The sequence below is a fragment of the Anomaloglossus baeobatrachus genome, chromosome 5 (assembly GCF_048569485.1).
Source record: "Anomaloglossus baeobatrachus isolate aAnoBae1 chromosome 5, aAnoBae1.hap1, whole genome shotgun sequence".
Lineage (NCBI taxonomy): Eukaryota > Metazoa > Chordata > Amphibia > Anura > Aromobatidae > Anomaloglossus > Anomaloglossus baeobatrachus.
In genome coordinates, this window is record NC_134357.1 from 129,228,053 (window position 1) to 129,244,571 (window position 16,519).

The 16,519-nt window shown below is 43.0% G+C and overlaps 1 protein-coding gene across 1 annotated transcript; it reads left to right on the forward strand.

The window, feature by feature from the left end:
- The first annotated feature begins 2,133 nt into the window (after positions 1-2,133).
- Positions 2,134-15,447, forward strand: LOC142312684 (uncharacterized). The gene is made up of 7 exons (XM_075351677.1): positions 2,134-2,231; positions 12,187-12,259; positions 13,761-13,838; positions 13,960-14,101; positions 14,203-14,353; positions 14,464-14,798; positions 15,416-15,447. The coding sequence occupies exons 1-7, from the start codon at positions 2,134-2,136 to the stop codon at positions 15,445-15,447; spliced, it is 909 nt and encodes a 302-aa protein (XP_075207792.1).
- Positions 15,448-16,519: the final 1,072 nt, after the last annotated feature.

Here is a 16,519-nt window from a genome sequence, read left to right on the forward strand (position 1 = left end):
CCGGATGAATTCTGAAGTGTACCGGGATATACTTTCAGCCCAGATTCAGCCAAATGCCGCAAAGTTGATCGGACGGCGCTTCATAGTACAGATGGACAATGACCCCAAGCATACAGCCAAAGCTACCCAGGAGTTCATGAGTGCAAAAAAGTGGAACATTCTGCAATGGCCAAGTCAATCACCAGATCTTAACCCAATTGAGCATGCATTTCACTTGCTCAAATCCAGACTTAAGACAGAAAGACCCACAAACAAGCAAGACCTGAAGGCTGCGGCTGTAAAGGCCTGGCAAAGCATTAAGAAGGAGGAAACCCAGCGTTTGGTGATGTCCATGGGTTCCAGACTTAAGGCAGTGATTGCCTCCAAATGATTCGCAACAAAATATTGAAAACAAAAATATTTTGTTTGGGTTTGGTTTATTTGTCCAATTACTTTTGACCTCCTAAAATGTGGAGTGTTTGTAAAGAAATGTGTACAATTCCTACAATTTCTATCAGATATTTTTCTTCAAACCTTCAAATTAAACGTTACAATCTGCACTTGAATTCTGTTGTAGAGGTTTCATTTCAAATCCAATGTGGTGGCATGCAGAGCCCAACTCGCGAAAATTGTGTCACTGTCCAAATATTTCTGGACCTAACTGTATCTAGATGTTTGGTGAGTACTCTGAACCTCCAGGTGCTTCACAGAAGTTTATAATGTTGAGCTGTGAAAACAAAACTTCAACCAGATAGCTTTTTTTTTTTTACAAGAGTAAAAGGAAAAAATTTAGCATAACATTTATTGTGCAATTTCTCCTGAGTACACAGATATCTCATATGTGGTGGAAATCAACTGTTTGGGTGCACGGCAGGGCTCAGAAGGGAAGGAGCCCCATTTGACTGCACAATTGGCTGGAATCATTAGCAGATGATATGTTGCATTTGGAAAGCCCTTAAAGTGCCTAAACAGTGGAGGTCCCCCACAAGTGACCCCATTCTGGAAACAAGACACCTCAAGGCTTTTATCTAGGTGTATAGTGAGCATTTTGAAACCACGAGTACTTCACAGAATTTGATAAGGTTAGGTCGCCATATTGACATTTTTCATTTTAATCACAAAAATGTTACTTTAGCATCAAATTTCTCACTTTTTCAAGAGGCAACAACAAAAAGTGGACCCCACAGGTTGTTATCCAATTTCTTATGAGTGCAGGGATACCCCACATGTGGCCAAAAACCTCTGTTTGGATAAATGGGAGGGCTTGGAATGGAAGGAACACCATCTGAATTTTGGAAAAGTTGAAATAAATTGGGTACCTATACAGCAGAAACCCCCCACAAGTGACCCCATTTTGGAAACTGGACCCCTCAAGGATTTTATTCAGGAGTATAGTAAGCATTTTGAATCCACAAGTACTTCACAAAAATGTTGCTGTAGCAACAAATTTTTCACTTTTAGGCTATGTGGCCATGATCCAGCAACACTGCGTCTAGTACACAGTGTCAGCCTTCCTGCAGAGATGTGAGTGTTGTCCACAGGAGAACGCAGCTGCCCATGCCCACGATTTGGGTTCAGGCTGCTGTGGACTTTAGTTCTATTCTACCTGCACTCTCATCTCCGCAGCATAAATTGACATGCTGAGGCTCGGGAAGCTGCACCACAGGTCGGTTTATGCTGCAGAGAAAAGAACACCAATAATTAAAGGATAAAATCCATACCACATTAGATTACTAGTAAATATTAAAATATTAAATATAAGGTCAATAATATATGATCAATAATAGTATTATCAGAATGTGGGGATATAGGATCAATGGGACCATTCGGATTAAATACTGAACCAAAAAAGAAAGAAAACCGAACTAGAAGGTCACTTAATAGTATATCTTTATTAGTATAAAAAAATTGTATACATAAAAAACACAGGGCTGTTGACTGGAAAAAACGGCGTCAAAAACCTGCATATCATATAATAATAATAATAATCATAACAGTAGTGTAATAGGGCAAAGGATAGTGTAAGGGAATTCAGAGACAATGAATAAAAATAAATATAAATATAAATAGTGTAAATAAATAAATAAATAAATAATTATGAACACAGCTAAGGTGTCAGGTGCTAAGGGTTGTGGCAACAGTTATTCCGCAGTAATGGAATATAATCAGCAGAAGATTCAGCTGATGCCACCCAACAAAATCGTCATACTTAAATTCCACAAATCACTAGACCGATGGCCTAAAGAACGCAGGTAAATGTAAAGGGAGGAGGGGGGGAGACGGCTCTAAATAGTATCGGCCAGTAGGGAAAAGACATGTAATTTAGGTTAAGTTAAATTAGAAGAGTGTCAGAATCGGCACAATAAAAATGACAGAATCGGCAAAGTAAAGCACTAGATAGCGATATAGTCACCTATGGCCACAGAGCACAGCCTCCTCCAGGTATGCGACGCCTGCCCCGACGCACACACATTTCGTAGCGACTTCCTCAGGGGGAGGAAGTCGCTACGAAACGTGCGTGCGTCGGGGCAGGCGTCGCATACCTGGAGGAGGCTGTGCTCTGTGACCATAGGTGACTATATCGCTATCTAGTGCTTTACTTTGCCGATTCTGTCATTTTTATTGTGCCGATTCTGACACTTCTAATTTAACTTAACCTAAATTACATGTCTTTTCCCTACTGGCCGATACTATTTAGAGCCGTCTCCCCCCTCCTCCCTTTACATTTACCTGCGTTCTTTAGGCCATCGGTCTAGTGATTTGTGGAATTCAAGTATGACGATTTTGTTGGGTGGCATCAGCTGAATCTTCTGCTGATTATATTCCATTACTGCGGCATAACTGTTGCCACAACCCTTAGCACCTGACACCTTAGCTGTGTTCATAATTATTTATTTATTTATTTACACTATTTATATTTATTTATATTTATTTTATTCATTGTCTCTGAATTCCCTTACACTATCCTTTGCCCTATTACACTACTGTTATGATTATTATTATTATTATATGATATGCAGGTTTTTTACGCCGTTTTTTCCAGTCAACAGCCCTGTGTTTTTTATGTATACAATTTTTTTATACTAATAAAGATATACTATTAAGTGACCTAGTTCGGTTTTCTTTCTTTTTTGGTGCAGAGAAAAGAAGCACAGTGGGCACGGAATTTCTAAAAATCCTTCCACTGTGCTTCTACTGCACAACGCAGCGTTATGGATGCAGGGAAAACACTCTGCACTCAAAATGCTGCAAACCCTGATTGTGGGCACACAGCATAAAATGCTACAATGGATGAATGGATAGATGTCAAACATATATAATGTCCCACCCCCCTGCATATTCTAAGCTGGCGCCCTTTAGTGCCTTTTATGTGGCACTAAAGGGTGCCTAGCCTTGTATTTAGCCCCCCCCAAAAAAATAATTAAAATAAACGACGTGGGGTCCCCCCTATTTTTGATAGCCAGCTAGGGTAAAGCAGACAGCTGTAGCCTGCAAACCACAGCTGACAGCTTCACCTTTGCTGGTGATCAATTTGGAGGGCTCCCCAAACTGTTTTTTTTTATAAATAAATAATTAAAAAAAAGCAAACAAACGTGGGGTCCCCCCCAAATTAGATCACCAGCCAAGGTGAAGCTGACAGCTGTGGTCTGGTAGTCTTAGGGTGGGAAGAGCCATGGTTATTGGACTCTTCCCAGCCTAATAATAGCAGGACGCAGCCACCCCAGAAGTGGCGAATCTATTAGATGCGCCAATCCTGGCACTTTGCTCCAGCTCATCCCGTTGCCCTGGTGCGGTGGTAAACGGGGTAATAAATGGGGTTGATACCAGATGTGTAATGTCACCTGGCATCAAGCCCAGCAGTTAGTGATGTTATGGCGTCTATCAGATACCCGACATAACTAATTGACAGTAATAAAAAAAAAAAAATGACAAAAAAAATATATATTTGAAAAAACACTCCACAAAACATTCCCTCTTTCACCAATTTATTGAGAAGAAAAAAAAATTCGGGTCCCCTGTAATCCATTTTGGAAGTCCCACGACTTCCTGCAAACCACAGCTGACAGCTTCACCTTTGCTGGTGATCAATTTGGAGGGCTCCCCAAGCTGTTTTTTTTTTTTATAAATAAATAATTAAAAAAAAGCAAACAAACGTGGGGTCCCCCCCAAATTAGATCACAAGCCAAGGTGAAGCTGACAGCTGTGGTCTGGTAGTCTTAGGGTGGGAAGAGCCATGGTTATTGGACTCTTCCCAGCCTAATAATAGCAGGACGCAGCCACCCCAGAAGTGGCGAATCTATTAGATGCGCCAATCCTGGCACTTTGCTCCAGCTCATCCCGTTGCCCTGGCAAACGGGGTAATAAATGGGGTTGATACCAGATGTGTAATGTCACCTGGCATCAAGCCCAGCAGTCAGTGATGTTATGGCATCTATCAGATACCCGACATAACTAATTGACAGTAATAAAAAAAAAAATGACAAAAAAAAATATATTTGAAAAAACACTCCACAAAACATTCCCTCTTTCACCAATTTATTGAGAAGAAAAAAAAATTTGGGTCCCCTGTAATCCATTTTGGAAGTCCCACGACGATTCTGGACCTTCTAGAATATGGGGGGCACGTTCAGGGAACGTATCACCCATTGTCTAGGAGTGCAGACCCTCCATTTGAGGAGAGTGGGTGCAATGACACTGCACCCACTCTTCCCGAGTCACAGCTGCAGTGTGCGAGCAGCAGCCAGGGCAGCTCCACAGCCGTTCTCACTGAACACAGGAAGCTGAGCTGACAGCCGCTCTCTGCACATGTGACCAGCGCTACAGAAGAAGAGGAGGGATCGCCGAGGCTAAGGTACCGGGGAACACCGGGGGACACCGGGAGAGTATGGGGGGTGACCTGGCAGGGCCTGGTGGGGAGTTTTCTGTCGCATGTGTCCTGGCAAATGCGACAGGAATCAGAGGAAGAAGGTGAATGCGGGTGGCGTGCTGCTGTGCTCGCCAGTGTGCGCACCGCCATCTTGGATTATGGAGGGGGGGTTGGGGGTCGGGGGGCACTTTAATGACACAGGGGGACCGAAGGGGATCGGGGGGAGATTTATCTCCCAGCTGACATGTTTGATCATGCCAGATGGAAGATAAATAATTGTTTACCGGCGCTATTATTTACTGTAACGTGATCATTGGTATACGGTGAATACCGGTGATCACGTGATCGGGGACCAGAAAAAACGGCCTGAATCATGATCTCCAGGGTCTCAGCTACCCCCGGTAGCTGAAACCCTGGAGATTTTCTGTCGCTGGGGGGCGCTACAGGCTTTTTTCAGCCTGACGTCTCAAAGCGTCGGTACAGAACAAGTACCCTGTTTTTCCGACGTCTTGAGACGTTAGGCCGTCGTTATGGGGTTAAACTCTAAACCAAGGGTAGCACAAAACAACAATAATCATAAAAGAAGTGCACACTGGCAGAGAGTAAGACAGAGGGTTAAAGAAGTGTTCACACAGTCATACAGGGAAGATGGAAGAAATCCAAAAAGGCATGGGTAAAGTGGAACCCCTCCAAATCCCAAATTAAATAGAATGGAAGATTGCTGAGAAAGGAAACACACACACAAATAAACCCGAGTGAAAAACAAAAGTGATTTTACTGAACTGAGAAACTGGAATTTCAAATATCTATCCACCTAGGAATATAGCCAGCACTGAGGCATGTGTATGGTACAAAAAGCCCCTCCCAAGCTGTGATAAAGGAAAAAACACAAACAAGTGAAGACACCTGAATGGAAATAAGATAGTAAGGCAGGGCAAAGGAAAGCTAAGAGGACTAACAGCAGTTGGACCAATACAAAACCTGCTGTGGTCCATTAGAGAGGGAAACCGATCACTCGGAGTCGAGCTGGCAGCTTGTTCTGTTGCCAGGTTTAGTTGTACCTGCACTGTCTCCTTTCTCCAGCAGGTGCCTCATTAATTTCTGGTTCAGCAGATTGCAAAACCTGCTCCCTAGACAGTATCATGGTCTCAAAGTACATTCCTCCACACACTAAAAAAAACAAAACTGCATGTATACCAACTCATACTCTGGCTCACTTTTTTAATTTTTTTTTTGTCCTTTGTATTTAGTACAAATTGGGTGTGCCCCCCCTCTCAGTGAGCTGGGCATTTCATTCTATGCTTCCTATGGCTGTGTGTCCAGTTGGGACCCAGTCACTCTCACCCCTTATTTACATTGAGGTCTATTTTAGACCCATGGTAAGGTTTTAATATTAGAGAGTGTAGGTACTGTCCCGACTGAGTATTTGACGCCCTGGATCCCAGGGGTCACAGGAAATTACATCAGCCACATACACACACACCCCAACCCCCTGTGAGGTCACACACATGTCACCCAAAAGGGAGACCTGATGCCTCCCTCAGGGCCAGTAGGGCACACCAGGTGGACAGAGTCAGGCAGAAAGACATGCCCACCGAGGAGACTACTGTCCTGAGGCAGGAAGTAAACAGAGTTTTGAGGAGTCTGGAGTAGAGTTAAGTTGTAGACAGAGGTTGAGAGGAGTTGTAGAGCTGTCTGGGACCCAGGTTGGAGCCTGGGCCCTTTGGAAAACGTCAGGCAGGCAGGCGGTGGTGGCCGTCTGCAGGAGTACCGGTACAGCAACCAGTGGAACCGTACGGACCGGGCCTGGGTTGTGGCCCGCCAGTCCCGAACCGGGGAGTCAAACGTGTACCGGAGTACCAAAAGAAGGGTACTCAGACCCCGTCCTAGCTTAGAAGCCACTGAGTATAGGCGAATTGACTGATTGCTGGCCGGACCTCACGGGTTCATCCACAACCAAAGTCCCGAAAGAAGGCAAAAGCCCACCAAGACCGGGTGAGCGCCACCGCCAAGGGCCAAACACCCGACGGGCCAGCGTTTGCAGGCAACCGAGGGCTCCTCCGGCAGCTCAACGCCGGGGAGCGGGCTACCACTGCTCAGGCAGGGGGAGCCGAAACACAAACATATAGAAGTGCACGGGAAAAGGGGCAACCATCAACCCCACAGGGGGACATCAGCAGCCGGCCGCGGGAACCGACCAGACCCGAACTTTGGTTTACCAGTGACTCAGTGGGAATTAATCGTGAGTACACCAGTGCTATCCGGGAACGACACACTACACCGCGGCACGGTGCCCTGCACCCCGACCACAACAACAACCAACCTTTACAGTCCCCCACCGAGCCCCAGGACACGCCGCCCCTACCCACGGAGGGGATAACATCTCGGCTGCGGCCGCAACACCGATCCCGGACGAGCCCGCCATCACTTCAGCCGCAGCGGTGGTGCTTCTCCCATCACCACGACCCGTGGGTGGCGTCACAACCCATTACACGACCACCATCCTCCCACCGCCTACCCCTTTAACAAGAATGATGCGGCCCCCGGTCCGGAGGCGCTCGTGCCACCGACCACCCGAGCCCGGACCTCGAGCGGCTCGGCCCGAGCAAACGGAGGAAGCAGCCGGGCCCCTCTCAGGACGGTACAAGTAAACCTTGTCACCACGGTGGGATGGCTTTATACTTTTTTTGATCAAAAAACAGTGTTTACTAAGTACCCTATGTTTATTTATATGCACTATACTTTTATTTAGTTACAGTTAGGGTATATGTCCATATTATTTATATATTTGTTTTTTCTTGTGTTATGGCGAGTATGAATATGAGCTTACAAGCTGCATGTATACCAACTCCTACTCTGACTCACTTTTTTGGGTTTTATTTTGTCTCTTGTATTTAGTACAAATAGGGTGTGGCCATCCCTCTCTATGCTTGCCATGGCTGTGTGTCCAGTTGGGACCCAGTCACTCTCAGCCCTTATTTACTTTGAGGCCTATTTTTGACCCATGGTAAGGTTTTAATATTAGAAAGTGTAGGTACAGTCCCGACTGGGTACACCTTGTCGCGGTGGGATGGCTTTATGCTTTTTTTGATAAAAAAAACAGTGTTTACTAAGTACCTCATGTTTATTTATATGCACTATGCTTTTATTTAGTTACAGTAAGGGCATATGATGCCGCCACACTATGATGCCGCCACAGCCTCCAAACTGCATGATGCCCCCACATAGTAGAATAACCTCACAGCCACTATACAGTATGCTGTCCTACCAGTTACCCCTCACTACTGACAATTAAAAAAAAAGATGCACAGGGTGAATGGGAAAAGAGAACCAATGGCTATCTGTTTCACTTTTGTATTCTAAAATTTCTGCATAATTCAAATACAGATACCATTGAAATCGAGGCACCAGTAGAGGAGAGTGGGGCAGCTGTATGGTGTGGTTTGCTTCTGTTTTCTACCCCTTTGGCTATCACGGTCCACAGGCCAGATAGGAACAGCTAAAGGGTTAGATGTGGCCAGCAGGCTGCAGTTTGCCCAGGTCTCGTCCTTGCACTTGTATGCTGTGCTCTTTGTATGTCTGCATTTTTTACAGGTAATAAGAACTCCACAAAATACAAATCACAGAGCCATGTCTTCAAGGGAGAAAAAAAAAATGCACGGTTTCGCTGCGCTGCTCAGAAAGGTAGTGATAAGGTTATTTGGGATGTAGATGTATTAATTATTTACATGCCACTACGCGTTTCGGGGGTACAACCTCCCCCTTCCTCAGGTAGCCTACCTTTATCTCCCTATGGGAACTCACGGGGCTGCTGCAGCCAGAACCAGGATCGTACTATCCGTTTGAATCTAACACCAGGGGCTGGGGAATCACCGCATCTGTGATCACGGGACCATCCGACCCGGAGGAGGAGCTGCTATCAGACGCCGGTCCGGCGGCTGCACACTGCACGTGGAAACCCCGATCGTGTGAGCAGAGTCCTGCGGAGTCAGGAGGACTGGATCCCTGCTGACGAGGAGCGGTGAACTTGCGATCCCCCTTCAATACCACTATCAGTGTTGTACCTGACGTACAACACTATCAGGTGAGTGTGCACCTCACATTGTACATACCTCGGTACGTTAAGATCCCACACAGGAGCGCCCTCTCTCTCTTTTTTCAGAGCCATGTCTTCATCACTGATCAAAATCATCCATACACGTCTATGGGTCTGTGAAAGCAATGACCAGCACATGGATGCCATCTATGTTCACTCCATCTTTAGCATAGTAATGGGTAGGAGAAGCTTTGAATTTTTTTTGTAGAGTACAAAAAAGTTACTAATAGGTAAAAACAAACACACTGACCAAATCCTGATAAAAATCTGATCCAGTATGCTGATGAAAATGTTTGATTTCATGTACGAGAATAAGATGACATGTAAAATTGAGCCCTTACACTTATCTCCATATACGGTAATTATTTATGTATACATGTAAGTAAATATGGTCACCCCTGCAGTCACAAATCCTGAAATCTAAACTCAGGGACATAATTTTAAAACAACATAAGTTACAAATGTAAAGCACATGTGGTGGTAACTTATATTAGTATGTGTGAAAACTATTCCACTCTTTCAGTCAACCCCTATGCATGGTCTGGCTACTTGGAAAAATCATATTTATATTAAAAATGGAATAAATAAAATCTCAGATTAATCTGAAATTAACTTTCACTGCAGGCTCATTTGAATATTGCATATCATTTGACATAAACTTTAGAATGCAATCTAAGTAAGTCTTGTGAACTTTACCTGCGATACCTATTTCAACAAAGCATTTAGGAGCATGAAAGCAATTTTTCTTGATAATGAGAGTCAGTCAATTAGAGCATTTAATATAGGTGCATACACTGGGTTTGCGTGTTTTGCAAATTACAAGTTCCATGTTTGACTGATGTGCATTAACCAGACCCAATTAATGATCTTGCACCTTCTTTCATTCAAGCAAACTGTGCTGATGACACCATAAAAAGCAAAAACTAATAATTTTATTTAACCCAATTTATAATTAAACCGTTAAACGGCGTCTAGTGAAAAGGCTATATTCTATATTACTAATTTACACTATTATTATTAATAATAATAATAATAATAATAATAATAAATTTATATATAAAAACATCCAGATCTAATTCTTACCAATAATTTGATAATTTCACGTTTTGTGTGGAACATGTGTAATATAATCTATCCCTACAAGTGTGCCAGTCTGTTTACCAGTGCAGAGTGCAGATTTATTGGCAGCACATTCCCCTTTGATGACTATGCCATTTTGTACCTGGCTTTGCTTTTTAATATGAATGGAAATAGAAATATTGTAATACTAGCTGTAGTACTCAGCATTGCCCGGGATATTAACTAAGGGGTACTTTGCACGTTGCGACATCGCTACTCGCAATCTCGTCGGGGTCAAATCGAAAGTGACGCACATCCGGCGCCGGTAACGACGTCGCAACGTGTAATGTGTGCACGTTGCGTAAATACATGCAGTTACGCTGCGCTTTGTAGCGCAGCGTAACTGCATGCGTCCTGCGTCCCCTGCACAGTCTATGGAGATTGTGCAGGGGCCGTGCGCACGTGGCATTTTAGAGCGCAGCGCTTCGGCTTCTGCCGAAGCGCTGCGTTCTAAGAAGTGACATGTCACTTCTTCCGTGCGCTTTGCCGGCAGCTCCTGCTCTGTCTATGGCAGGAGCTGCAGGCAGAGCGCATGGAATCGACTTTTTTTTTTTTTTCACTACGGACATTTTCTGCAGCGATTTAAAGCGCATGTGTGCTCTTCAGATCGCTGCAGAAATTTCTGCAGTGACTGTACGCAACGTGCGCACATAGCCAAAGCCTAGAAGCACCGATAAACTATTGCAAAAGCGTTGAAAATCGGTGATCTGTGTAGTGTCGGTCATTTCCATAATTTCACTGCAGCGACAGGTACGATGTTGTTCCTCATTCCTGCGGCAGCACACATTGCTGTGTATGAAGCCACAGGAGCGAGGAACATCTCCTTACCTGCGTCCCGCCTGCAATGAGGAAGGAAGGAGGTGGGCGAGATGTTTACGTCCCGCTCATCTCCGCCCCTCCGCTTCTATTGGCCGCCTGCCGTGTGATGTCGCTGAGACGCCGCATGACCCGCCCCCTTAGGAAAGAGGCGGGTCGCCGGCCAGAGTGACGTCACAGGGCAGGTAAGTGCGTGTGAAGCTGCCGTAGGGCGGGGACTATCGCGCTCGGCATCGCTACAATCGGCTAGCGATGTCGCAGTGTGCAAAGTACCCCTAAGAGTCTCTCTCTCTGTCTCTCTCCCACTCTCCTTCTCTCCCTTTCTCCCACTCACCTTCTCTCCCACTTTCCCTTTCTCCCTCTCCCTTTTTCCCACTCTCCCTTTCCCCACTCTCCCTTTCTCCCACTCTCCCTTTCTCCCACTTTCCCTTTCTCCCTCTCCCTTTCTCCCACTCTCTCTTTCTCCCACTCTCTCTTTCTCCCACTCTCTCTTTCTCCCACTCTCCCTTTCCCCACTCTCCCTTTCTCCCACTCTCCATCTCCCAACTCTTCCTCTTTCTCTCCCTCTTTCCCACTCTCCGTCTCTCTCTGTCTCTCTCCCTCTCTCACCACCAAAATCATATTAACTGACACATAAGGTGTTTTATACTAAGAATGTCCTTGGTTACAAATCAGAGCTCTTATTAATGACCTGTAGCAAAACAGAAGCAATGCTATGATTGGTTGCTATAGGCCACCTGATAAATATTGAGGCTAACTGTCAAAACAGCCAATATGTTACCTCACACATCCAAACAGTGAGGTTTTTTTTCAAATAACTGTAAAGCGCAGGGTTAAAATTCCCCCTCAAAACATAGTCTATGATGTTCCCTGAGTCAAATGAGGTGTCTGTGCAAAATTTTGTAATTGTAAATGCGACGGTGTGTATTCCTTAAGTGGACACACACACACACACACACACACACACACACACAGCTTTATATATTGGATATAGTATAAATATTTTTCCTACTAGTGACCATGTAGTTCTCTCTATGTTAGATCTGCTGGGAGAAAGACTCCGTAGGCCTCATTTAGACATCCATATATTTTTTCGGACAGGAAAAAAATGACTTTTTTCATCACTGAAGTTCATGTACGTTTCATCCATTTTGGCCTGTATGTCAGTTTTTACCATCAATGTGGCATCACATTCTCTCCTATTGAAAAGAGTTTCTCCTACCAATTAAACACTTCCTTTTGTAGCCAATTTTAATTTTTTGAGCTTTTGTCTTTCCCATCCTTTCTTCCATAACTTTGTTTTTCGCAGGATGAGTCGTAGTTTGAAGCCATTTGTTTTAACAATCATTCTACTGGAAAAAGCAGAAAAAAATCCAAGTTTGGTGAAATTGTGAAAAAACAAAATGCAATTCCTCCAGAGCTATTTGAGTTTTGTTTTTACATTCTGTGGTAAATTGAAAAGTCAGTATGATTTATGTCATAACAAACTTGTAGACATATATATTTTTCATTTTGGTGAAGAAAAACAATTCAGGAATTTGTTAAAAAACAAATTTTATGTTTGTGTTGCAAATTTCTGAGACTGTAATATTTTTACTTTTTTGTCAATTAAGTTGGATGAGGACTAAGGCCATGTTCACACAGGACATTTTTGCAGCGTTTTTTTCTTGACCAAAACCTGATCTTGTGGCAGGATGTCTCCTGGGAGCCATCTGCGGTTTTGGTGCGGTTTATGTGGCTTTTTTTGTGGCGTTCTTACAGCGTTTTTTTATGTGCTGTCAAGACCAGCAAGGGTTCAACAGTACCCAAGTGCTGGGTCGGGCCGAGATTGACCTGGATCCGACACTTGGGTAGTAAAAAAAAAAAAGGTAGAAAGACAAAAAAAAATAAGTGAAGCAAGCGCGCTATGCTTACCAGTCTCCAGTAGATGCTAGAGTGTATGGGCTCCTTCAAGGTATGATGTCATTCACGCCCACTAACCCAGCTAGTCACGCCCAGGATCAGCTGGGTTAGTGGAAGGAGCACATACATACATAACCTGGAAGGAGCCCATACATTCTATGATCATCCGTACCTGTTCCAGCGGCCACTCCTACTTCCGGTGCCGCTCATTAACCTCATGCATATTCACTGCTTCCCCCCCCACTGGAGTCTGTGGGTCTATCGTACAATAATAAATAAATAAATTAAAAAAATGACATAGGGTCCCCCCATATTATGATACCCAGCACAGATAAAGCCTATAGCCACTGGCTGCAGCCCCCAGCTGTGGGCTTTATCTTGCCCTGGTGCGTTGGCAATCGGCGTAATAAAGGGGTTAATCACAGCTCATAGCTGCGAATAAGCCCTAGATTGGTAATGGCAGGTGTCTGAGACCCCCCCATCACCAATCTGTAATAAGTGACAAGAAAAAAACACAAAGGCTATGTTCGCACGTTGCGTTTTTTTACCGCGTTTCTGCAGCGTTTTTGGCAGCAGCGTTTTTGGGCAAAAAGGCATGCGTTTTTGTTTTCCAGCAAAGTCTATGGTAAAAGCAGAAATCCTGTCTGCACTTTGCTTTTTTTTCAGCAGCGTTTAATTTGCATATTTGTGGTCAAAAACCATGCTGAAAAAGAAGCAGCATGTCAGTTGTTTTTGCCATTTCTGCAGCGTTTCCTTAACATTGGAGTCAATGAGAAATGGCAAAACGCATGTTGAAGTGAATAATTTGCGTTTAATGTGCGTTTTACATGCTTTTTACCAGCGTTTTACAAACCAAAAACGCAGGTGCAGTAGGCAAAGAAACCAGGCACAAACGTCATTACCTACATCACTTCCTTTGTACTATAAATACAGAGCTGAGTATGTTTCAGTGCCTGCTACTATTGTGATTTCTCATAATAGATAAACTTTGATCTACTGAAATTTATAATGGCTTGGTTCCAGCGAATGAAGATCGATGTTGCAAAATTAATTGCTATGGTAAGTACCTGATTTTTTTTTCAATATTTTGCTTAAAAAATGTTATAATGATAATGGCAAGCTTTATAATCTTAGAAATTTAGGAATCACTTCTTTACTAATTTGTAAAATTATGTTACAGGTTGAATCCATGCCATGCCTTTGGGATCCCACATGCCCTGACTATATGCAAAAAAACAAGAGGATGGACTGTTGGGGAACAATCTGTGCTGAACTGTTCCCACAATGGCATGAGGCTGATGCAGCCTTACAACATAAAATTGGTATATTTCTTGTTTAAATTAGTTGTTTTTATACTGTTACTATACTTATTAAAATTAATATAAGTTTTGTGTTTTTTTATTTCATTGCACAATTAAAATAGAGCTTGATGTGCGGAAAAGGTGGCGTTCAGTTAAGGACAGATTTCACAAGATAAGGAATGAGGGCATGAAAAGTGGCAGTTCCCCTAAAAAACCAAATTTCATCTATTATGATGAGCTGTCATTTCTCTGCACAAGTCGGAAAACTAGAGAGTAAGTATTCATGTAACAGTATGTTAAAATTGTTATATGACAATAATGTTATCATCACAATAAATTACATTGTATTTATTTGTTTTTTATTTTTTCTTTCACCTCAACAGAACTTCAGGAAATGTAGCAGTACAAACACCTGTTGATGATGAAGAGGGGCAAGAGAGCCTTCTTCAACCACACCAGGAAGGGCCATCAGCCAATATAGATCAATTTTCATCTGAACATGAAGGGGATATAGAAAGTGGTACTGTTCAAGATAAATCACCACCTATACCTACAATAATTACCTCAGGTCCCACAAAATATATTAAGCCAAATAACAAAAAAAAAAACACCAAAAATATCCAATTAGAGGAGGACGTTATTTGTAACGAAACCTTAAAATTATTGAATACTAGTGCCAAAGAAGATGACATTGATCATTTTGGCATTAGTATAGCAGGTAGAATCCGTAAAATTAAAGATGAGAAGAAAAGAAATACATGCATGACAGCCATATGTGGGATGCTGACTTGCTATGAGGAAGAGGGTAGTTTCCCTTCCTCTGGCGCAATTATTTCTAAAATTGAACAATTTTTTGATGACGTCAAAAACCCACCAGCCCAAAAGAATACAGCTACTATTGCCCATAACCCAATCTACATACAAAAACCTTATTCTCTAAATACAAATACATATAATCAAAATGTGCCCCAACAATATTTGCATCCAGGCATTCAAACTCAAAAACCACAATCTAGTCAAATGAATATCCAACCCCCATTAAATGTTAATTTGCATTCCCAACAACCACCACAAGGATATTTCAGCAGGCAATTATTTTCAGAACCATAATGTCATAATGATATAATGTTATGTTTATGTTTATAAAAAATTATGTATTTTTCATAAATATCAATTATATGTTGCACATATGTTTAAATGTGCATAAAAATGGCTTTATGACGTAAATAAAGCTTTGAAAATAAATTATTTTATTTGTGACATCAAAATCTGTGTTTGTATAATTTAAATTTGCAACATATGAAGTGTTTTCATGTTCAATCTTGATGATTTTAGAGTTATCATTGCGTCAGGAAGTGACATCATAACAAATTAACATAAGCAAGACAGGAAAGGCAGACATTTTTGTATTTGAATCATTTAACTTTATTTTTGAGTTCAATGACATGACAAACGCATATGCGTTTTTAAGAAGAAAAACGCATGTAAAAAGCGCTAAAAACGCAATAAAAACGCTACAAAAACGCATGCGTTTTTAGCGCTAAAAAATGGTCAGAAGCCATTTGGTCAAAAACCAAGGGAAGGAAAACGTGCAGAATAAACTGCAGGTACACCGACGCAACGTGCGCACATAGCCAAACACCGAAAAAGTCCTTTATTTGAAATAAAATACAAAAATCCCCCTCTTTCACCACTTTATTACCCCCATAATCACCCCTGCAGGTCCGACATAATCCACACGAGGTCCCACGGCGATTCAGCTCTGCTACATCTGAAGATCGCAGTGAGCGCCATAGAACAGGACTACCTGCTGTGAGCTCCAGAGAATGAATCGATCAGCGCTCACTTCACTCAGGTGATTCCCGGTCACAGCTGGTGAAACCTGTGACCATGAATATCCTGAGTGAGGTCACTGCTGAATGCGCGGCTCACTCATTCTCTGTATAGACCCACAGACCGGGTCTGTGATTGGTTGCAGTCAGATGCTGTTGGCGCGTCTGACTGCAACCAATCACATGAAAGCAGTGAATATGCGGGGAATATATGGGGAAGTGAAGTAACCACGGGAGCGTACAGCCGCATTGGTAATTCAGTAAATATACGTGCCTGCTCCAATTCCCCTGTCCCCAGCACCATTTAAATGCCGGCCAGATACCCTGGATCAATTCCGGGTATCTAGTGACAGGTGGACTCGCAGGGTATTTGTGAGTCCACCTGTCACTAGGGTGAAAACCGCAGCAAAAGTGCTGAAAAGAATTGACATGCTGATTCTTTTTAGAACTCAGCAAAACCAGAGGTGGTTCACAAAACCGTCAGGAAAAAATCCTGATGTGTTTGTGTGTGTGCATGAGATTTCAGAAATCTCATAGACTTTGCTGGGTCTGTAAAAAGCAGCGTTTTATTAGCATGGATTTGCATAAAACCAAGGCAAATATGTAA